Below are 24,235 nucleotides of genomic sequence, written 5' to 3'. Positions count from 1 at the left end.
AGCCCAGAATTCTTCAGAATGTGAGTTTCAACAGCCAAACTGTTAAATTTAGCATTTGTAAAGTAGGATGGAACACTGGTCCCTGCGATAGCAGGCATGGACATGGTGGTAGGGGCCAAGGGGCCCCTACCACCATCTTTACCATTTCTGCATACCAAGATCTTCTGGGCCACAAGAACTATCGACTTATTTGCCCGCTTGATCCTGGGAAGAAGTTGAGGTAGCAGCAGAATAGAAGGGAATGCATAAATCAGTGAACTGATCCCATGGGGTCACCAACGCATCTGTTCCGTATGCGAGTGGATCCCTTGTTCTTGACACAAAGTCATCGACTTTGTTGTTGAACCTGGCCGCAAACAGATGTACGTCCGGGATCCCCCATCTTTGGCATATAGCCAGGAAGATGTCAAGGTGAAGGGATCATTCCCCCCGGGAACAACTGCTGGTGCCTGCCAGTTCTCTACTCCTGGAATGAAGATTGACGATATGCATGGTACATGCTTTTCTGCCCAGGTTAGCATCTGGTTTACCTCTCCCTGGGTTGCCTGACTTCTGGTGCTCCCCTGAAGATTGATATAAGCCACTGCCGTGGCATTGTCAGATCGAGTCCTGACAGGAGAATTCCGCAACCTGAATGTCCAGGCCCTTAGGGCTAGGTACGCTGCCCGAATCTCTAAGACGTTAATGGGTAAAGTCCTTTTGGTTCTGGACCATTTCCCTTGGACCAACGTCTCTTCCAGGACTGCTCCCCAACCTGAAAGGTTGGCATCTGTTGTTACCACCTTCCAGGAGACTGTTTTGTAGCAGTCTCGAATGAAACTGAGCATAGGGAACTGCTTTGAATGAAGCCACCATCTTCCCCAACAACCTCATACAAATGCGGATAGAAGGACCCTTCTCTGCCCTGACCAGCTGAACCTGCTCCTTTATGGCGATGATTTTGCCTGGGGTAAGAACACCCTCTTCTGGGCTGTATCTATAATCAGACCCAAGTACTTTAATCTTCTTACTGGTTTTAAAGAAGATTTCTCTAGGTTGAGGACCCAGCCTAGGTATTCCAGGTAGTTGACTATGGTGACCATGCTTTGGTCCAGGCGGGCTACTGACCAGTCTATCAAGAGCAGGTCGTCTAGGTATGCTATTATCGTTATACCTTGAGTCCTTAATCTGGCCACAGGAAGGGCCAGAAGTTTTGTAAACACCCGAGGTGCAGTAGCTAGACCGAAAGGCAAGGCTACAAACTGAAAATGAAGTTTCGAAATGCAGATATTTCTGGAGAGTAGGGAAAATAGGTACATGCAGCTATACATCCTTGATGTTGATTGATGCCAGAAGTTCTCCTCCTTGTAGGACGGAGACTACTGATCGGATTGATTCCATGCGAAAAGAGCGAATTTTCAGGAACAGGTTTAGATCTTTCAGATCTAGAATGGGCCTGACATCTCCATTTGGTTTTGGCACAATGAAAAGGTTTGAACAACAATGGAGGAGTGAGGACATGCATTGCCTCAGCTCCGCTCCACCGCCGCACAAATCAGCACAAAAAACGGGGGATACTTACACCTGCAGACTCCCCACATGTCACAGAGATCGAGGCAATCCTCCCGGCAAGGACCGACAGATCGCGGCAGGGACAGCTGGATTCCTACTTCCCCGGGACAAGGTCGCGAAGCCTCCAAGATGGCGCCGACCAGGAAGGCCCAGAAATCAGCCAAATCCTCCCAGCCAGCAGCAGCCATGGTCCGGCCACCGAAAGGAGCAGCTTCCCCAGCATCTCCGGTTCCATCCCCCGTGCCTCCCCTACTTCACTGGATGGCCGTTCAGAAGTTTCAGACTACCTCAGTGATGAGGATATCAGGTGCCATATTATGTCCCTGCCCACTAAAGAGGACTTAGAACGCTTCACCTGCAGGGTGGAAAAGGCTTTCACTGAAGACATAGCCCAACTTAAAGCTGATACTTCACATCTAGGTAATAGGGTGGAATCCCTGGAGGACAAGCTGGAAGAGGTTCTCCCCACTATTGCTCTGCTGCAATCTAAATGTCAAATGCAAGATCAGCAGATTGAAGCTTTACTTTGTCAACTTAATGATGCTGAAAATCGCAGCAGGAGAGCCAATATTAGGATCCGGGGCCTGCCAGAAGCCACAGCCCCAAGAGACATTATTCCCCACTCTGACAGACATCTTTAGAGACATACTGAGCTTGCCAACCTCTGCTCCTATAGAAATCGACCGAGCGCATAGAGCACTACAACCTCCGTCTCAAGATGTGGACAATCCCAGAGACATAATATGTAAACTCCACAAATACACCATTAAGGATCACATTATGCAAAAAATGTGCAGCAAGCCCTTTTATGATTTTGATGGTGCACGTTTAATTTTTTACCAGGACATATCCAGGTGCACCCTAATGCAGCGCAGAGCTCTCTGCTCCCTCCTGACAGCGATTCAAGACGCTGGTCTACCATACCACTGGAGCTTTCCCTTTTTTCTACAGGTGACTTAAGACGGAAGGCAAGTCACATTACGTAACAAGGACGACCTTCCACATTTTCTTTCCACCCTTGATTTAAACCACGCGGACTTTCCGGATTGGAGGGGCTCCTCTGACGCTTCTAGGATTAAACTCCCATCTCAGTGGACAACAGTTTCACGTAAGAACCGCAAGAGGGACAGAGAACATCAGAATCAAGACCCTTTGGTGGGCCCTTCCACCATTCGGGACTGAAGATGTGACACGTCAGGACCATCTCGGTGACCTTTGCCTCCTCTCTTACTCGACCTGAAGGGATCCGGCCCCTACATTTTTACATTCCTCCCCCTTCTTTAGCCTGACGACAGATGTAACGCCTGAGCCCGATTTTTGCCTTTGCTCTAATTAGAGCCCGGATTTCTCTTAAGCAGCTCATCTGTCACTTCCAGTCCCCAACCAGCGGAACTTTGCAGACTTTGCCCGGGACACGGTCAGAACTTCATAATCCTCTCACTTCGCCCTTATTGGCAGTTGGCGGACTTTCGCCTCCTCTCTCTATTCCTGACCTGATGAGAGCACACCCCCACATTGTGTCACTCCCCCTTTTTTTCAAATACGCCATAGGGGATGAGACACATAAGTCTGAACTTTGAGACTACCTTAATTAAAGTCCCGGTCCCTTTGTGATACTCTAACAGTTGCCTCCAATTCCCCTTTTTAGGGAACTTAGTAGACTTTACCTGGGGCATAGATAAACCTCCATACTCCTTTTATTATGGCCCCTGTTAAGAGTTGGCATTGTTTTTGTTTTGTTTTTTCCCCAGATTACGTCCCCCTATTCAAATCCCTGCACCCTATAAGATGCGGTGGACAGAGAGTGTACTCCCTGTCTCCCTCCCATGCATGGGCTCACGTTCCCCCACGTAGGCCACCCTTTATCGGGTATTGTCCTTTATTGGGACACCAGTTTGGGGTCTGGGGCCCCCTCCTCTATTGGGGTGGACCCCACGCCTCATATACAGATGTTTTACTTATTAACAACTGTTATTTCTCTGTTGTTTTTTGTTCACTTTAACAGTAATCTCTCTGTGCTTTTTCCCTTCTTGCTTTTCTTCCTCCCTTTTCCCTCTCCCCCCACCCCTCCTTTCCCAGGAGCATCTTATCGCGAAAGATCCTGCGGCGGGCGAGTTGGAACATCCGACATACTTACAGACATCTGACCCCTCATGTCTACACTTAAGGTATTATCTTATAATATAAGAGGCCTCTGCTTCCCTGGGAAAAGAAATAAACTATGGTGGGAACTTGAGAAATTAAAGGCTCAAGTAGTCTTCTTACAGGAAACCCACTTTACACACCACTCTCTGCCTAGACTTCCTACCCATTTATTTAATCAATGGTTCCATAGTACCTCTTCTACCTCTAAGTCTAAGGGCACCATGATCGCGATCCACAAAACCTGCCCCTTCCAGCTTTCAGATAGTAAAATAGATCCACAAGGCCGATACATTTTTCTGAAAGGTACCATAGCGGGGCGAAGCTAAACACTCGCCTCGGTCTATGCGCATAACTCCAGCCAAATCTCTTTCCTGGACAACACTCTTGAGCTACTGATGGAGTTTAAAGAAGGATTTGTTATCCTTGGGGGAGACTTTAATGTTAGCCCTGACCCTTCATTACACACCTCCAACACCAGTCACTCACACTCCTACGCCTTCCTTAAACATTTTCGAAAATCCCTCCATTCTCATTTGCTTCTTGATAGCTGGAGAACGCTTCATCCTGAGGGGAGGGACTTCAGCTATTACTCAGCTGTCCATGATGTTTATACTCGCATAGATCACATATACGTTGACCGCCCCGCACTGGAGCTTCTACAGTCCGCGTCCATCAGAAATATTACAATATCTGATCATGCCCCAGTGACAGTGACTCTTACATTCCCGTCAGGCTCTCGTGGGGCTTGGACGTGGAGGTTGAATGAAAATATGTTGGACGATGTGGCTGTGACTGCCAAAGTGTCGGAGGTCATCACAAATTACTTCAGAGAAAATGTCACGGACGACCTTAGTAAGGGCATGGTGTGGGAGGGCCGCAAGGCTGTAGTTAGAGGTGAGCTCATATCTTTGGGGGCTACGCTTAAAAAAATGCATCAGGCAGATTTTAACTTCAGGAAGCGGAACTGAAGCACAAACCAAAAAGGAGACCCTGGGGCACTGCAGAGGTTAACTGATCTGAGAAACCTGTTACTACGTTTGTTGGACCGACAAACACGTAAACAAGCCAGACACCTGTCACACAAATATTACGAGCATGGTAATAAGTGTGGTCGTATGCTTGCAAGAGCCCTCCGCAAAAAGCATGCACAGACTTACGTACAAAAACTTCGTTCCCTATCTGGCAACATTTGAGTTCAGTCCTCTAAAATTGCCTCAGGGTTCCAAGACTATTACACACAACTTTACAACCTTACTACTGACTATCCCCAGGACACTCAGACATCCAAGTCTGCTGCCATCAAAAACTACTTAGCTTCGGCTGGTGTCCCACCTTTCAATGCCGACCAATGCAAAGACCTGGAACTACCGATCTCCCCTTTGGAGATTGGGTTGGTAGTGAAATCCTTACCCAAAGGAAAGAGCCCGGGACCGGATGGTTATACCGGGACATATTATAAAACTTTTTTACCCCTTCTAGTTACCCACATGTGCAATTACTTCAACTCCATTGCGGAAGGGACTCCTATACCCCCTGGGGTGCTTTTGGCACATATCACTGTGCTGCCTAAAGAAGGTAAAGACCCGACGATTCCCCAAAGCTACCGGCCCATATCCCTTCTTAACGTCGACGTTAAGATTTTGGCAAAGGTGTTGGCGAACAGGCTCGGAGGCCTTATGCCTCATATTATTCACCCTGACCAAACGGGGTTCATCACTGGGAGGGAGGCGAGAGACAATTCAATCAGAGCCATTCAACTTATTCATTGGGCTCGTACTGGCCCTGACCCAAAACCTTTCATAATTCTTTCCACTGATGCCGAAAAGGCCTTCGATCGGGTCGACTGGTCATACTTAAAAATGGTATTAGAGGTTCTAAGGCTTAAAAAGCGCATGCTGTCCTCTATTTTGGCACTGTACTCCACTTCCTGTGCACAGGTTAAAGTGAAGGGAGTGCTCTCCCCTCAGTTCCCGATCCGGAATGGCACAAGACAGGAGTGTCCTCTTTCTCCCCTCCTCTTTGCTCTTGTTCTTGAGCCGTTACTATGTACTGTCAGAGCAAATATGGACATAAAGGGCCTAAAGGTTGGAAACACTGAACACAAACTGTCAGCATATGCAGACGACGTTCTATTCTATCTATCAGAACCCCTGATCTCGCTGCCAGTCCTGATGAAAGAACTAAAGACATTCGGGTCGCTTTCAAATTTCAAGATAAATTTCTCCAAATCGGAAATTTTACCTGTTCATCTGCCTCCCTCCCTGATGAGTAACCTACAGGCTGCTTTTCCCTTCACCTGGGCCAAATCCTCAATTAGATACTTAGGCATACAATTGACATACCCTTTACACCGCTAATTTCCCCCCATTACTTCACACAATTAAGAAAGATCTTTCCCAATGGACCAAAACTGCTTTTACATGGATAGGTCGCATTAATATAATAAAAATGAATATCCTGCCCCGAATACTTTTTTTTTTTTACAAATGATTCCCATACCCTTACCGCACAACTTCTTTTCTCAGATTAATAGCACACTATCTGGGTTTGTGTGGAATGCACAAAAATCCAGAATAGCTCTAAAGGTACTAAAACGCTCAAAATTGATGGGAGGCCTGGGAATCCCTGACATTTTGAAATACCATAGGGCCATTGCCCTCCAGAGAATCCTCAACTGGTGTTTCCACACCCAATCCAAGCTTTGGGTCTCACTAGAAAAATGGCAGGAACTTCGCATATGCACCATGGCTACCCCGTGAATGTAGAGGGCTGTCGGATACCACTTCTCCTCTGACGACGCATACGCTTTCTACATGGGACAGGATAAATTCGGTTTACAGTTTGTCTCCTCCCATGTCCCCGCTGGCTCCGCTAGGAGGGTTCCTTTGGTTCCCGCCAGGTGAGCAAATGGCTTTTTTTGGTCCCTGGCTGGATGATGGTAACGCCAGTTGTGGGAAGTTAATGCACAATGGTAAACTGATGAGCTTTGAATCCCTACAGACTAGACACGGGGGCTCTAGAATGAATTTCTGGAGGTATAGACAGCTCCATCACTTCTTTGAGATACATGGGAAATCTATAAGAGAATCCTCCTCTCTAACACCTTTCGGTAGATGATGACCCAATCCCTCATATGATTTCGCAGATGTACCATCTATTAAGTAATAGTACTGACAATCTTAGGCCACATACGTGCATGGGAAAGGGACTTAAAGCTTGAATTCTATACAACTCAACTGACTCATCTCTACCAGCTCACTCACTCGAGCTCTATAGACTCTAAAACTTAAGAAACAAACTACAAGATTTTGTCACGCTGGTATCGTGTCCCGGCTGACCTAGCTCGCATCTATCCTTCGGTATCGGATCAATGTTGGAGGAAGTGTGGCCTCAGGGGAACGCTCCTTCACATTTGGTGGGAATGCTCTCTGATCCAGCCATATTGGGCGGACATTAAAGCTCTAATAAGGTAAATCCTGGATCTTGATATACCCTCGTCTCCGGCCCACTTCCTCCTGCATGTCCCACAGATGCCGATTAGTCGATACAAAAAAAAGTGTCTTGCCGCATCTTTTAAATGCGGCTAGATGCCTTCTTCCAATTTACTGGAAACAACCCAAGATCCCTTCAAGGGCAGACTGGATCCAAAAAGTAAATGATATTAGGGAGGCCGAACACTGGATAGCGATCTGTAAGGGCAAAGTGGATCGCTTTGAAACCATTTGGGGCCCATGGCAAAAATATATGTCTGACCCCGACCAAGAATCCACTAGCCTTGACCTGGATTTGATGGAGCTGGCAGAACCATTTCTAAGATCCCGCTTAGACAAGAATAATGGTTGCCAATGATGACACGTTTCACCCCTACTTGTCATGAAAAGAGGCTGTTCTGGTCAGAACTCGCTCGGCACAGATCTACTAAACTTCTCCAGACCATAAGGTATGCTCCTCCTACACCCTTCCTTATTCCCTGCCCTCCTTCCCCTTCTTCCCTTGTTCCCTCTCTTATTGTTTACTTCTTCTTCTCTTTCCTCTCTTTACTGGTCTTGGATCTTCTACTACCACATGATTCCTTGACTTCAGGTTGTAACAAAATATTTTACTTGCTGCAATGTCCAGACTTAGGGTTGCAATGACTGGCTTAGGGGGCAGAGACACCCCCCCTTAGAGGGGGGTGACTATGCGCTTCTCCTACTGAGTCGGAGGATTGAGGGGGGGGGGCGTTCCCTGCCGAAATGGTGGTCTAGGTGAGGTTGATGGAGGCATATAGCCCCCCTCTGCCCGGACTGCTGGCGGGTGTCGGTGCCCCCCTGCACTCCTGAACAGTCAGCACCTAAGGCGGGTTGAGTATGTCACTGGACGGAACTCTCTCCCTGTGGTCATTCCAAGTTTATTATGAAGACTAACGACTACTAAATGTGATATTGCCCTGAATTTGGACTGGTCATCTACAATAACCTGTATCAATGTATAATCTTTATGTGTTTTATTATGCATGTCTTCATGGTGTGTAGCTTCTTACTAAAATGTTGCTAAATAAAGATTTTACAAAAAAAAAAAAGGTTTGAACAAAACCCCAACCCCTGCTCTTCCATGGGGACCATCATGATCACTTTTTGTGACAAAAGTCGGTCTAGAAAGAGAGACTTCTTTTTTCTGGATCTTTGGGGACATTTGACCTGAAGAAATGAGGAGACGGGAATTCTCGAAACTCTAGTTTGTAACCTAGAGCTATTGTGGAGACCACCCATCTGTCTCGAAATTCTTCCTGCCAGACCCTTGAGAACTGCAGAAGTCTTTCCCCCACTTGAACGAGCGGGGGCGCCCCTTCATAAAGAGGCTTTAGCGCTTTGTCTTGTGGGTTTGCTCCCCCAGGATTTATTTTGTCCCTGGGGTTGACCCCGAGGTTTACCTCTCGAACCTGACGGTGGAGGCCATCGTGACTGCCTGGAGGCTGATGCCCCTGGCAGTGGAGAAAGAGCCCCTTTAATGAGGGACGTTTACTCCTTTTCTTAACTAGCAAAAGGGTACTTTTCCCACTTATTTTTTGGATATATTTGTCTAAATCATCCCCAAACAGTTTTTCACCACGGAAAGGAAAAACAGCCAAGAGCTTTTTGCATGGCGCTTCGGCTGACCAACTTTTCAACCATAAGATTCTACGCATATGCATCAACCCAAGCGTAAGGCGAGAGGTTTGAAAAATAGAATCTCTGATTGCGTCAATTGCAAAACAAAAAGCTGCTGGCAGCTCAGCTAACTCCTGGGCCTCCTGTTCAGGGAAAACCTTGAGCACCTGTTTCAAATGGTCTCTCAAGGATTGACATACCCCAATTGCCACCACTGCAGGTTGAGCCACTGAACCTGCCAAGGAAAAAATATCTTTTAACAGGAATTCCAATCTCTTATCAGTTGGATCCGTAAGCATTTGCGCATTGTCAACCGAACAAGTCAAACTTTTATTCACAGAGGATATAGCAGCATCAATTGCTGGTATGCTCCACATCTTAGTGAATTCTTCCTCCATGGGATAAAGTTTTAAAAACTTTTTAGGAGGGAAAAATGCTTATCTGGGTGATCCCACTCAGAACATATAAGCTTTTCCAGCAAAGAATGTACAGGAAAGGCACGCAAGGCTTGAGGAGGCTTTAGTGAACCCAAACAAGAAGTGAGATCTTCAACCGACTCAGTTAAGGGTAGCTTGTGTCAACCAACACTCACATGTGACCCGTCTGCTCCGTGTCCCTCCTTTAGTTGTATGCACCTGAAAAAAGGTGCACTTTATAGCTACACAGTCCGCGTTGTGGGCGCTGAAGCACAGCAACACAGCTAAGCCCCGCCCCCTTCCTCCGACCATCCACCGCGCCCCCCTGCCTCATCTTTTTCAAAGATACAGCTTTCCCGCGCGAGCGGGCTCCGATCCGCCGGATCATATATATGGAGGAGGGCTGGGGTAGAGGAGAGGAGGAGAACCGCGGGATGGAGGACTGCCGCAATAGCAGCGGGAGTGGCGCGGCACACCGCCGACTGAGCCACGCTCCCTCTGCCTCCTGGGGTGAAGGTGTCCAGGTGGGGGAACATTCCCAAAAGGAAAAAAAAACCCTTCCCTGCGTCTTACCTGGGGCTTGGGCTGGAGGATGCATGCAGCTTGACACAGAGGCGAGACTGACAAGCATGAAATCAGGTACGTGCTCTTGACCCACAAGAATTAGAAAAATTCCTTAGGAATCTCCCTTACCTTATCCAACTGCAGGGTTCTGTGGTAACAGACCCAATCTTCACCTCTCACGGTGGGCTCCGTTAAAAAACCTTCAGGGAATGGGGCCCGCTTTTTATCGGGAGATCCACAGCCCTGGGCCTGTAAAAAAGCACTCTGCCAGGAATATGGCTGAAAAAAACAAATACTGGATCCCAGGGTCCAGCTCTGTAAAAAGAGAAGTGTTACAGGTAAAACCTTGTTTCTTCTGACACGAGGCCCGGGTACCATTCAATTCAGTCTGGAAAAGACACTTTGAATGGATCCGGTTGCATGGCTTGCCCCAGTTAGGAATATTCCAGTGGAGCTCAGCACAGCACATATTTACTCGTAACCAACACCTAAGACACTGGCGAAAAAAACTGAGGTACTCCCAGTAAAGGGAGGGGTTATATTGGGAATTGAACTTCCTGTCTAGGGTGTGCCAGTGTCCATCACCTGAAGGTGCCATATAACCCATACAGTAATTACTGTGGCTCTGTGTCCCATGATGTACGATAAAGAAATGTAAAATTTTCCACCCCAAAATACAAGTGGAATATGTAACATGTTCCAAAAGCTGAACTTATTCTTTAACATTTACCACAATCACTGTTACACCTGACAAGGTGGCAAGCAGAAACAGAGTCTTGGGCTCAAGCACTCAAGGACCTTCTACTCCTTCAAAAAGCAAATTGCTTATCATAATGACTTAAGAAATACGTTAGTATTTAGGCCTGGCAGTGAATGGCACAAACAGTTGTCAGAAATTCAGTACTCACTCATAATACTCTGTAGCTTTCAGGAGTGTCTCCTTCACCTCCTCAGAGAGGTCGCCTGGAATCTGTGGCATGTTCCATGACAGTTGCTTTCCTTTGGCATGAAATACATTGCCAGCATTATATAACGCTCGTGCTTCACCCACCTGCAGGCCACATAAAACAAAGATTCAGATGTGTTTGTAACCTTATCTGGGAAGGGGCGGATGGGTGTGGAATTCAAGGACTACCTGCCATGCAGTAATTATTTTCATCCTGCCATTAACCTTTTGCTTCTGGCTGCCCAATCAGGTAAATCTCTACAGTCGCTGTTATCCATACATGCAAAAGCCCAAAAACCTATCTAGAGCTTTACCAACACTCAATGAAATATGAAGGAGAGGATAACCATCATAGAATCATATGACAAGAGTCCATGATCTAGCCCAAAAACATATATGAGAGTTTGGTTTATATTACAATGATATGGGCAGATTTTTGACTTTGTTGCAGCTGTAATGTTTCCAGTTTTAGATGATGAAGATTGCAGCAGGACAACGGACAATCCTTGCAAGACTGCAGCAGAAGTGAGATTTGCCTTCACCAGCAAAATATAGAGCATCAGTTTCAGAGTTTCAGAAGGAAATTTGATTCTGCAATGGGTTTTTATACCTTGTCCCCCTGCTCCCATGAGATATCCAGGTGCCTTTGACAGCAGGCAATGGCCTCATCATACTGTCCCAGGACCTTGAGGGTATTGCCCAAGTTCCCGCTGGCTTTGGCCTCTCCAATACGATCTCCAATAGACCTACAACAAAAAGACATTATGTTACTGCTGAATGGTGAAAATGTGATACGACACAGCACTCATGACAATTGCCATAAATGTACGGCGTTTTTTTTATCGAATAATAGGCAGCAATGTAATGGGATTAGGTCTAATTTCCATAATCCTCCACAGTGGAACATGCACAATTCCAAAAAATCGCCAACAATGTGTCATCAATGTTATTTCTTTATGTGTATACTGCCATCATATCCTGTAGTAATCCACAAAAAGGTAAAGTCAACAACAGTACAAAATGCTGATATCTCTGGCATTGTGGTAATATACTGTTAAATTGGCTTGTGAATTTCCAACTAAATTATTGTGCAATCCATCGTACAGTATATCAGATCATCTGCAACAATGTCACCTTCAAAATGTGTCTGTTCTCACCATCTTCTCTACAGCATGTTCTCACAGAACATCATTTTCTACAATGATAATAGTGTAATGTTATATAGCAAGTTTAAATGTAAATAGCATTTAAGGAACTGGGCTTTAACAGAATTATCACACTATATATCCGTTTATAAGAAAGCCAGACTTTTAAATGTATGTCGGTATCTAAGATGAGAACAGCATAAAAGTTTCCATCAGGAGAGTCGGATGCATGTGCACAAGGAGGGCAACTATATAATTATTCCATGTCTGATTGTGTAAGTCATTTGGGGGAATAACTAAGCTTCCTGTGCCATTATAATGGCACAGAAAACTATCAGTAGTGGTGTGCGCCACATTAACCAAGCAGATAGATGTTTCAGGTCTATTCGTGCCACCTTGGCCAGCGCAGGTCTGCACCTAAATGACAAAGGGAAAACGGCACTTTTTAATATGAAAAACTGTTGCATTTTCCCACCAGTTGTGACATGTCAAATGGGGTGTGAACTTTCAGCAGACAGCACCCATTTCTCTCACTCTGCTCATGCAGTGATTACACAACACAAATTGAGATGCACAGGGTTAACACCCTCCTTCGTTAAGCAGGTGGGGGGGGGGGGCTGTGAGATGGGAGCTTGCCTGTCACCACCACAGAACAGAGAACGGACCACTACTAATTAACAAAGGGTCTTGAACCCCTTTTAATACTTAAGAATATCTGCTAGTGTTCTCAGTTTAGAAGATTTGTGCAAGCGTTGTGCTTACACAAGTCCTTGTTAATTCCCTACATTTTGTCTTATGTGCACTGGCGACAGCCCAGAAGCCTTAAACAGCTATAAAAAAGACAAATAAATGGCTCTATAGTTTAGCTGCATCTGTGCTATAATCCAATGGTTCTGGTGGATAAATAACTCCATATTTAGGCTCTATCTGGGCTATACACTTTGTGTAGTTTGGTTGTAATTAGACTATAAACCAGCAGTTTTGGATGGACAGTTGGATAAATGGCTCTATATTTAATCTGTATCTGTGCTAAACACCAGCAGCGCTAGATGGACAGGTAATAAATTATCCTATATTTAGGCTGTATTTGGGTTATAAACCTATTGACGGTGGATAAACTGATGGATGATGACTCTATATTTAGATGGTATCTATGCCCTGTACCAGCCATTCTGGATAGACAGTTGGAAAAATAGCTTTGTAATCCATGCTGTTTTGTGACTCAACAGCAGCTCTGAATGGACAATTGGCCACTGTGTCAAGAAATATTTTGCAAAGTTTTACAGAGTATCCCGTAAAGTGAAGATCTTTTGCAATTTTATTACTTTCTGTGCCCCCATTAAGGAGCTTCACCAGGCATTTTTTGTACCAGTGACAATTGTCACTAAAAAAGAAAGTGAGGAAAAATCCAAACTTTTGGAGTTTTTCTAAGAACTATAGGTGAGAGAAAACCTTCGAATGGGTGCAAATGTTCTGGCTACAACTGTGTAAGAAAGCAAATCCTCTAATTTTGGCAGATTTTCTCTAACTTCCAGTTGCATATCCCACATAGGAAGCTAGGGAAAATTTCCAAAATGGTAAACTGGCTGTACATAAACTTTAATGAGCAACAGTTTTTTTGGGTTCTGCATTGGAAGAATGATAAAATACCTCCTATTTTAAGAGGACAGTGCTGTTCTTCATGATATTTTAGCAGTTCCAATTCCCTCGCCTTGCTGTAATTGCTTGTTGTAAGTGACTGAAAAATGCTTAGTCAATAGGGTGTGCTCACCTGGCCAGGGTAAGGTCATGTTTATGATACTCAAGTGCCTTAGCGTACTCCTTCAGGTAGAAGTATGCGTTCCCCAGCTGACTGTAGATGGCGCTAAGTGTCTTTAGATCCTCAGTCCCAACCTGGACAGCTGCTTCAAAGAAAGCTGCACCAGCTTTGAAATCTCCGGCCTTGCACAACCGCTCACCTTCTAAGGCTAGCTCCAAGCAGGAGGCCTCCATCCTGAAAAACACACAGATGGCCTTGTGAGACAATAAGGTAATGACATATCTTAATTAAAGAAAACATTTTTTTTTTAAGTAGGCATATTTTGCATAAAACATGGGATTATATTTTTCTCATCTTACAGGAGCCAATCATTTCCTGATTCAGACAAGCTGTCTACCATTATTCAGTTTATATATTTTTTTAATATTAGACTGAAGTGTGTCTTCAATTCTTTATACCGTGTCCTTATGTCATTCTGTGCAAGTTTGTCCAAACCTCTCTTTGACCTCTGCCATTCTATTTTGGTCAGTCTTTGTCTTCATGTACAAATAATGTGTAAGCTATTTAAGAAAATTGAAAACTTATGACAGGAAAGCAGGTAAAAAAATAAATTCTGACTATAAATACAAGGAAAGTCCCTCAGTGGTCAAAAATACCCACATCAGAAAGTATGAGAGAAGTCATTCATGACTTTGACCGCAGAGTATAGAAGTAATTTTCCAACTAACAGCAACCAACGTACTGGTTTTTTAAAAGAAGAAAAATGTGTTTTTTGTAGTGTCCTTTATGAAATGATAAATAATTGGTATGTTTTAATGGAAAAATGTAAATTATTGTTTAACTCTAACAGTAAATTTCCACTGCCAGTTCTGCATACTTCATACATACAGAAAAGGTTTGGCTTATGCAGCAGGATCGGGTTTGGTCTTGCAAATATAAATTATTACCATTTAATCCATTGTGTTAATTCCTTAATCAAACATAAACATAGTTTAACTGCAGCTAGTTTAAGTATTTTAATCTGTCCTAATACTTTGTGCCTATAATCCCCTGCATTGAAAAAATGTCAAGCTGTATCACATTACACAGTGCTGTCAATCTAACACTGCAAAGCTTGCTGACAAGGGGAGAGAGCAGAGTGATGACCTCACCAGTAAGCAGCTGCTTTTTCACCATCCAATCAACAGGCTGGGGGCAATTTATTGACCAAACTGTTGTGTTTAATACAGTGGAGAAATGTGAGGTCTGCAGTCTGGCTTCACTATCTGTAAGGAGTGTTTGGATAAAAAAAAAACTGGTTGAACAGAATTACAAATCCTATGGCATCTAGGAGATTACCCATTTGGAAAAATGGAAAATCACAGCACGTATGGTCATCTTTACAGTTCTGAGGCATCCGGGGAGCCGCAGAATGCAAAATACAGTTGTAACAAACCACAAAGAAATCAGAGATAGGAACATTATCCTCCCTGCAAGCCTGGAATTTTGCATGAGTCAACCTAGATTTTCCATAAATTTGCATGAAATGATTACATTCTACTTGTCTGTCACAGCACCAGAACTTTAAGCTAAGAGGAGCTTCCAAGGCAATAACGGCAAGTAACCTATAGGAACAAGAGGTGCAAGGCAGAAATGCAGGGGCCTGTGTAAAAATTCGCTAGCACTTGGGTACAGACCAGAAAATCTTGGACCTTTTTTGTTTTCTCACAAGGCATGACAACCATTTTCCTGATTAGGTTATCTAATCCTACATTTTTTTTTTATGTGCAATTTCTAGACAGAGAAAGAAATATGGATCCTAGATTTTTCAGGCACCAAAGATAGAAACTTTCACGACTAAAAAAAGTACAAAGTATATTTCAACATCATTAAAAAGCAAGTTATGTTGCTTCCGCAGGAGTTAAACATGGAGGGATCTACAATAAAAATACAAATCTGTAAAAATTCACAACTGGTTTATGCCTCTTTCACACAGGAGTATAAAGACGCCACATTTTTTACTGGTCTGAATATACATTAGATGCATTGTTGTCCATGGAACAATGCACACAGTAATACAGCGATGAGTACGTAAAACAAAAATAGAAAATTTTACGTGCCTTAACACAAGGTCTTTAGGGAACATTTTACTCAAGAACATCTGTGTGCAACTGGCCTTACTTTTTATGTAGATCTAGTGCTATTTGATTGTTTTGATTTTGCATACAACATGTATATGTAGCCAAGTTGCAGGAGCTGCAGGCTGCGAGTCTCTACCTGTCAGCTCCCTCTCTCCTGCTCCAGCCTCCTTTCTCCCTCCCATCCGGCGGCCGCTACCTGGACTAATAGGCAGCTGGAGGAGCACACAGAGCTGCATACTAGGACATGTAGGCCCTGGTAGGAATGCTGCACTGCACAGGAAGAGATGCAGAGACTACAAATCCCATGAGGACGATGAAACATTGGAGGAGGGAGAGAGAGATTTTAATTAAACTTCCTTGTTCGGGGCTTTTTTGGCACCTAGGTCTGGAGATCTGTGTTCATGGGGAGCCTGGCCAGAAGGAATCTGACCCCATGACTTTGAAAAGGGGCACCTGTTACAGTTCAGCATCAGCCACACCACTGCCACAGAGAAAGAGGCTGGAGCATCCATTTACCATCAGCTCACACTGCTGTTCCAGAGGTTTTGGGGAGAGACTGAGTGGGCCCCTTCCGGCATGGAGGTCTACAGTTGTACCCTGGGGACTGGGATATGGCTACCAGCCCACCACTTACACTGCTAACAGGGATTGAGTTGCTGGGAGCAGGACGCCAAGTACATCCAACTCATACCTATACTAGACCTATACTACACCTCTACCAACTTTATACCACCACTATACTGAACTGTCACCACATCTGATGCACCATTACCCAGTTATCCCACATCTACATTGCATCCATGCAAAGACTATGCCACCCTTCACTACTTGCAGGCTCATCAGGACTCTTGTTAAGTATGTAGTGGTACCGCCGTAGTGGCTGCTAAGTGATGTGGCCCACCTGTCACCCTGCCCAGCATTCACTTCCCAATCACCTTGGAGACAATGAACAGTCCAGATGTTTGTTTTGTTGGGAATAGAACTTGGATGGGTAAGGGAATTTATGGGATGCCCAGTGGAACAAACAATTGGACGATTGTATAGCAATCAATTGGGACAGCTATACGCACTTCGCTTCTCTAGTCTCCTCCAGCACAACTCTTGCTTCCAGACTGTAAAGCCCCATACACACTATTAGATTTTCTGCAGATTTTTGTCTTCAGATTTACCAAAACCATGTAGTGCAAAGGCCTGCCTGTTTGCATACAAAGTGAAACTCTTAAGCCTTGTACACATGATCAGATTATTGGACAAATTTTCGTCAGTTTTATGTTGGATGCTAGTTTCAAATCGAGAGTGAAGAGGGTACTAACCATCAGAAATTTTTGGACAACAGAATTCAACGTTAGAAGTGACCTAATCTGTTGAATTGTTTAGTATGTGTTCTTTCATTTCTGAGCATGCCTAGTCTTGCTCTACAGATTTTCTTTTGGCAGAAAACTGTACTAATGAAAAGAAAATCGTACGTTGTGGTCACATCAGACAAAAATTTTGGAGCCTGCACATCCAGTTTTTGTCTGCCGAAAATTCGTAACCGGCTGCCAGAAGCAGCATACTAACGATCAGAAAATCGGCAGATCGTTCATCAGACAAAGTTTAACTTCATGTTTTCTGATCGTGTGTATGGGCCTTTAAGGTTTGACCTCATATTATATGGTTTTTGTAAATCCAAAGGAGAAAAAAATCGTAAAATTGTATTGTGTGTATCCAGCTTTACTCTCTCTCTTTCTCCAGCAGATCATACTTCTCAGGTACAGCTAGCACATATTTAGGTCTGATACTGACTCAGCCAGGCCTTAGCAATCGCCAATTGCAGGCAGGGACCGCGGGCCCCTTTAATGTAGCAAAATAAGAAATAGCAAGTCTTTAGTGCTAGCTGTCCTGGGTGGAATATTGCTCCCAGTCAGCCCTCTCGGCTGTAGCTGCCCAACTCCACCGCCCGTGACATTGCAATCCTCCCCACTGGCTCCACACCCAGCTCTGACTGTTTGCTCTCAGTCCTCTCTGGCATGCCTCTCCAGTCCTCCTGATAGCACATGTCACTCACCAGCCCTTCTGGCTGCAAACCGGTGGTTCCCTCCTGAAGACTTGACCAGCAGTACTAGCTCCTGCTGTCCTCTCTGGCATCTCTCTGTGCCTCCTGTTCAGATCCTTCATGAGTTCTTGAAGGGATCCGTCCTGCACCCGAGTCCCAGGCCCTAGGTCACCCCCCCAGACTGGGGAGCTCCCTCAAAGGCCCCGACAGCCTAGTACTCCATCCTCAGTCCTTCCACCCAACAACTCTTCCCAGCCAGGCTGACTCCAGGTATTTCAAGGAGGCCTACCCTCCTGCCAATCCTAGTTGGGGATTGGTCAGGGCTCCCTGAAACACCCCAGACAGCTCCACCTACATTCCGCTCCTCCTCTTCTAGAATCCTCCAGAAGAAAGAGGGAGGTGACAGCGGAGTGATGCTGCCTGTAAGTCACAGCTGCTACTCTGAGCCACTCCCTGCCCACACAGATCAAAACAAACAGGCCCAGCTCTCAGCTAGGCCTGCCTAAATGTACCTGCACTCACCAAAAATCTTACCTCTAGCACCTAACCAAGTAGAGGGTGATACAAGTGCACCAATGCTTCTTAAAGGGCCAGTGCTTCTTAAAGGGTCCCAACGTACAGCCAGCAGAAGAAACATCTTTAGGACTGCCCTTTCTCACACCACTTGCACCAAGCCCCCCCCCCCCCCCCATTCCCCCAGAAAGCTGCAGGCCCTGAATAGTGGTGAAGATATTTAGTTGTGCTGCCAAACAGAACAATTAACATTTTGGCAGGCAGAACAGTTTGCATGTATGTATTTGTGCATCTGGCTGTTTGGCTGGAACTACAATTTAAATGTGTTCTGTTAAAGGACGCCTGAAAGACACTAACATGTAGACCACTTACACAGCAACCCAAGAATTTTCCTCATCCGTTCACCATATGTTATGTTCATGGTTGTCATGGATACCATTCAGGGCTTTCTGTGCACGTTCCGCCTATGACCAATACCATCCTAGTCTTTCCAGACAGAAGGATGTGGGGCACCAAGTGTGGGGACCAAAGATTATGCAGGCTGAGTGGAACTAAAGTATGCTGAATCGGCAGTAGTCTGATAACACAGATTTAAATTATTACAACTGAAAGCCACAAAGCTCGACTGCAAAATCTGAATCGGGCAATCCTCAGTGCCCCCCTACATGGAGGATCAATATGTTTTATCAATCATGATGCAACACATCCATACAGCATGCATCAAATCAATGATACTGGCACTGGGGGTTACATTTAAAGCAGTTTCATTTATTGGCTAGAGTTTAGAGAGTATCAGTCTTGACTGCATATATGGAAGAATATAAATATTCAGTTTTTATTTACTGTAATTGTATAGACATCCTGTATTTTTGGCCCTTGGTCAGTTTTCTTTCTTTCAGCCAGAGACTTCAGCTTGAGGCTCGGTTCACACCTAATACCAATGCGGTTCACAGCAGGAGCACTGTGCGTCCTAGTTCACCGTTTCACCCCCGATTTCAGCCCGAATTTTGGGCTGAATTCGGACCTGAAACGGACCAAAAGACGCACAGGACTCCTGTGCAAATTTGCCCCGGAGCTGCATCGGAGATATGTGACCCGGCTCCATAGAGAGCTGGTCACAATCTCCTGCTATTGCAAATTGGACGTGGGGATCCTGCATCCAATTTGCAATAGTGTGAACCGAGCCTGAGTGTCAGGGGTCAGACATGACCTGATGTTGGCCTGTCAGCTGCCTGACCTCACATAAATGGGAGCCTTTAATAAAGCCAAAATACCACTTTTTGGCAGTTTGGATCTTTAAAATGTGGAAGAAAGAGCTTGCTCTGAGCCCTCCCCTGATGTTTATGTGGCTCACAGCAGGGTGCAGGACTCTGTAGCTGTCTGCATAACTACACAGTGCATTACTAAGCACAGTAGAATAACATTTTATCATCTCTACCTTCCATTTTGGAAGCTTTACTGACACATGCAGAAGATTCAAGTAATTCTTAGTAGCGTAATTTTTACCTTATCCCCAGTTCATAGATAACGAAAATACAGATAATTAAAGTGGTTGTAAACCCTTACAATCCACTTTTTGCTACAGGTAAGCCTATAACAAGACTTACCTGTAGCTACCCCGGATATCTCCTAAATCTGCATGGTTTAGGAGATATCCCCTGTATCTGCATGTGCTGACGTCATCAGCACATGCACACTGAACCACTGGCATGTACGTGCCATTTGCTTTAGTGAGTGTGCAGTTACCAGCAGCTCCCATGCGCATGCGTGGGAGTGACGTCATCACGGCTCCGGCCCAATCACAGCGCCAGAGCCGCAATACCCAGAAGTAACTCCAGGTAGAAATGTTGCCAGCCGGTGCGGTGTACAGGTACCGCAGCAGGGGCTTCGATCTCAGGTGAGTATTACATAATGAGCTAGTATGCTATGCAAGCTAGCGCATTATGCCTTTGTCTTGCAGGTCTTTTTTTTTTTTCGTGTGGGTTTACAACCACTTTAATGGCAATCCACTTTGGTTTAAAAAAAAAAAAAAAAAAAAAAAGAAAGAAAAATTTCCCTCTGGGTGATCAATGTAAATGGCAAGGATTTAAATAAACGTTGTTACTGTTTAGCTATTTGTTTGATTATGTCAACGTGCAAAGTAAATCTGAAGAAGACTTTTTCATTATTAATCAGCTGATGCACTTGCACTGTTCTAATGAGGAAATTTGTAGTGTCTGCATTCCTTTAGCAGTAGTAAACCCTTTAGGAGTATCTCACCAAAACTGAAAATTTTGTTGCAGAGGATGCCTAAAATCTGACTTGGATGGGAATCAGAGATAGGGATAGAAATCCCCAAGGAAAAATGGGAAAAAGCAATCATAGTAACCCATAAACTCTCGATATCCGCCAGACATCAGGAAAGAAACTACAAAATATTAGCCAGATGGTATAGATGTCCCGTAGACCTTCATAAAATTAACTCGGATAATGAGGATATGTGTTGGAGATGTCATAAAGCTCAGGGCACAATGTCACATATTTGGTATTATTGCTCAGAAATCCAACCATTCTGGCAGAAAATATTTGAGATATACAGAGCTATGACAGGGACCGATTTATATCCGGAATTACAGGTGGCGATACTATCTATGATCCCAGGATCAGTGAAAAAAATAAAAAAGGGAATACTGAAATATTTTCTGACGGCAGCACGAACCATCATAGCAAGAAAATGGAAAAGCACATGTGTGCCATCTGTAGCGGAGTGGGAGTGTGAAATGGCGGAGATGCGTGCCCTGGAGGAAAGAATGGTGATAGAGGAGGGGTTGAAGGTACAAATATTTAACACATGGGCTAAATGGGAAGAGTTTAGAGCCTCTTCGGGACTGCTGAAGACAATATAGAATTCTAATTGAAAATAAATAGAAGGGAAACCCCCCTCCCCCCTTTTTTTTTTTTTTTTTATTTGTGTTTTTTTTTTTTTTTTTCTTTTTGTGGTCGTTTTGTTTTTGTTGTCGTGGTCTGTTGTATGAATGGGTGTGACTGGGAAGGGAGGAAGGACGGAGGGTGGGGGGTGGGTTTAAAACGGGGGCTGTACATCCTTGAATCAATTTTGTAATTAATTGGAAGGAAATCGAAACTTGAACTAGTGTTCTGATTAAGAAGTATAGAATTGTTTTATGCCGTGGATGTGTTTAAGTTTCCTTTTTTTCTTAATGTATGGAAAAAAAAATGTTTTGATAAATAAAGATTGTAAAAAAAAAAAAAAATCTGACTTGGATGTTTGTGCAGACTTCTGAGAAAATCATCGAGCCAATCACACAAGCAGGAAATTACATTTTGCAGAAAAATATGTACATCAACAATCTACAAAAGGTCTCCATGTTGCATATTGCATTGAATTTTACAGAACATTAAAGATTTTCAGACTGAAAAGGAAAATTGATTTTGAATAACGTTCAGTTACAATATGGCTTGTGTAGCAATTGTATATGCTATATATATTTTTTTTTATTTATTATATTTTTTTTCCACGAACGCCGAGTTACCCTTTAGGACCACCGCTAAGTTGGCTTACAGAGACTGACAGAGTCCCTGTTTTTGAAAGCTATGTAGGCATGTTTGCTGCAGTTACCTCCTCCCCTCTATTCCTGTCACTATGTGTTAAGAATGTGGTCAGCTTCACAGCTGACAGACTCCTAGCAACCAATGATGCTAAAAGTGGGCAGAACTTAATGAGAAAGCTGACACAATAGTTTCCCATTAGATCAGCTCTCTCCTGGTCTTTGACATCAGCAGCAGGAGGATTCTATAGCCAATTATAGCAGACTGTGTATTGGCTATGAATCCACCCACTGTCTGCTGCCAATCACAAGTGGAGTAGACTTGATGAGAAACTAGGATCTCTGAATCCCCATCAGGCTCTGCCCACCCAGCTTTAAAAATCCTCAGTTGCTGTACTGTCTATGGGAAGGGAGCTCAGATGCACTGAGGACAGATTGACCACATGGACAATCCATTCTCAGTGAGCCTCTGCTTGCCCCAGTTTCATATATCTGTTCACAACAGGTACATGAATCTGTCATTGACATTTGTCATGTAGAGGCACAATAAAATTCTACAGAGTGTCTATGACATTAAGAGTGTCTATGTATTAATTCCCCTAACTCCTGAGAGTGCATAGCTTAATTCAGATAACTACACCGTGCAGTCAAGAGGAAAGTACAACCTCAATTCCAAAAAAGTGGGGATGCTGTGTAAAAGCGTCATAAAAACAGAATGCAATGATTTACAAACCTAATAAACTCATGTTTTATACACAATAGAAAACAGAAAAAATATACCGTCTTAACCAGTTCGCGCCCGCGCTATAGCCAAAAGATGACTACAGCGTGGCGCTCGATTGCCGGGAGGGCGTCCCTGGACGTCCTCCTGTTTACTTCCCCTCTGCGCGCCACCGCGGGCGCGCATCGGAGAAATTCTGTGTTGGCCGTGTCCCTTGGACACAGCCAATCACAGATCGTGCTAAATGGCCAATCACAGCGGCCATTTAGCACTTGATCGGAGTGTCCAATGAGAGACGATCTCAAATGTAAACATATGAGATCATCTCTCATTCCCGGCTCTCCCTCCTCATACAGAGACCGCATGTGAGGAGGGAGAGCTTCTGTGCTGCAGCATGAGTGCCAACCGTTTTCTGAACCTCAATTTTACAGTGAAAACACACAAATCAGAGCCCAAATAGTGCCCCATCAGTGCCATTGGTGCCACAGTGCCATCTATCATTAGTGCCATCTATCAGTGCCATCAGTCATCAGTGCCATCTGTCGTCAGTGCCATCTGTAGTCAGTGCCACTTGTCAGTGTCACCTGCCACATCAATGCCACCTGTCAGTGTCACCTGCCACATCAGTGCACACGTGTCATCAGTGCTACATCAGTGCCACATGTCATCAGTGCCACCTGCCAGTGTCACGTGTCATCAGTGCCATCTGTCACCAGTGCTATCTGGCAGTGTCACGTGTCATCAGTGCCACGTATCAGTGCCATCTATCACCAGTGTCACATCAGTGTCACGTGTCATCAGTGCCACGTATCAGTGCCATCTGTCACCAGTGTCACATCAGTGTCACGTGTCATCAATGCCATTTGTCACCACTAAGAATGTCTAAAAGATTATTTTCAGCCGAAGAGGCGTACAATATTCTTGCGGCAGACGAGAGCAACGGGGAGCTCTGATGTGGACTACAACCATGTCCTAAGCAGTGGAACACTGACAGCCTCAGAGGAGGAAGAGAGTCCGCCCACCAGACGAAGGCGTTCTGATGAGGAGGCAGAGCCATCCACCAGCACCGCATTGCCATCCATCAGCACCGCAGTGACATCCAAAAGCACCGCAGTACCTCAGCAAAGGCCACGTACCAGTGGGGTGTCACCTCAGTCCCAAAGGGTTACGTCCCATGCCAGCCTTCCCTATTCCCTTCAGAACCCCTTGTGGCTTCCTCCTAATTTAGGAGAAGCTATCATTCCCCCTTTCACTGCCCAGCCAGGAGTCCAGGTGGACACAGAAAATTTTTCCATTTAATTTTTACTGAGGCTATGCTAGCATCAATTGTGGCCCAGTGCAACCTGTATGCACAATTCATAGCATGTAACCCAACGTCCTATTATGCCCGTCCCTACGAGTGGAGAGCCCTAACAGTGGAGGAGTTTAACATTTTTTTGGGCCTCACATTCTGTATGGGACTAACTAAAAAAAATGTATTACGTTCATATTGGTCAACCCTCCCCATCTACCACATGCCCATCACCAGATAGCTCATGATTATGAGATTCCTACACTATAATGACAATACCCAGTGCCCTCCCCGAAATTACCCAAATTTTGACAAGCTTTATAAAATTCAGCCACTACTAAATTGTTTTTCTGAA

The 24,235-nt window shown here is 44.7% G+C and overlaps 1 protein-coding gene across 3 annotated transcripts in view; it reads right to left on the bottom strand.

The window, feature by feature from the left end:
- The window catches only part of GPSM1 (G protein signaling modulator 1), an 811,168-nt gene that overhangs the window by 549,033 nt on the left and 237,900 nt on the right, over positions 1-24,235 (bottom strand). For all 3 annotated transcript variants that reach the window (XM_073599650.1, XM_073599651.1, XM_073599649.1), the window contains 3 exons: positions 13,668-13,889; positions 11,362-11,497; positions 10,714-10,856 (listed from right to left, as the gene is read on the bottom strand). In XM_073599650.1, coding sequence (XP_073455751.1) covers positions 10,714-10,856; positions 11,362-11,497; positions 13,668-13,889 — 501 coding nt within the window. The remainder of the gene's footprint in view (positions 1-10,713; positions 10,857-11,361; positions 11,498-13,667; positions 13,890-24,235) is intronic.

This window comes from Aquarana catesbeiana, linkage group LG09 (genome assembly GCF_042186555.1).
Source record: "Aquarana catesbeiana isolate 2022-GZ linkage group LG09, ASM4218655v1, whole genome shotgun sequence".
Classification (NCBI taxonomy): domain Eukaryota; kingdom Metazoa; phylum Chordata; class Amphibia; order Anura; family Ranidae; genus Aquarana; species Aquarana catesbeiana.
This window is presented reverse-complemented; position numbering and strand designations above follow the sequence as displayed.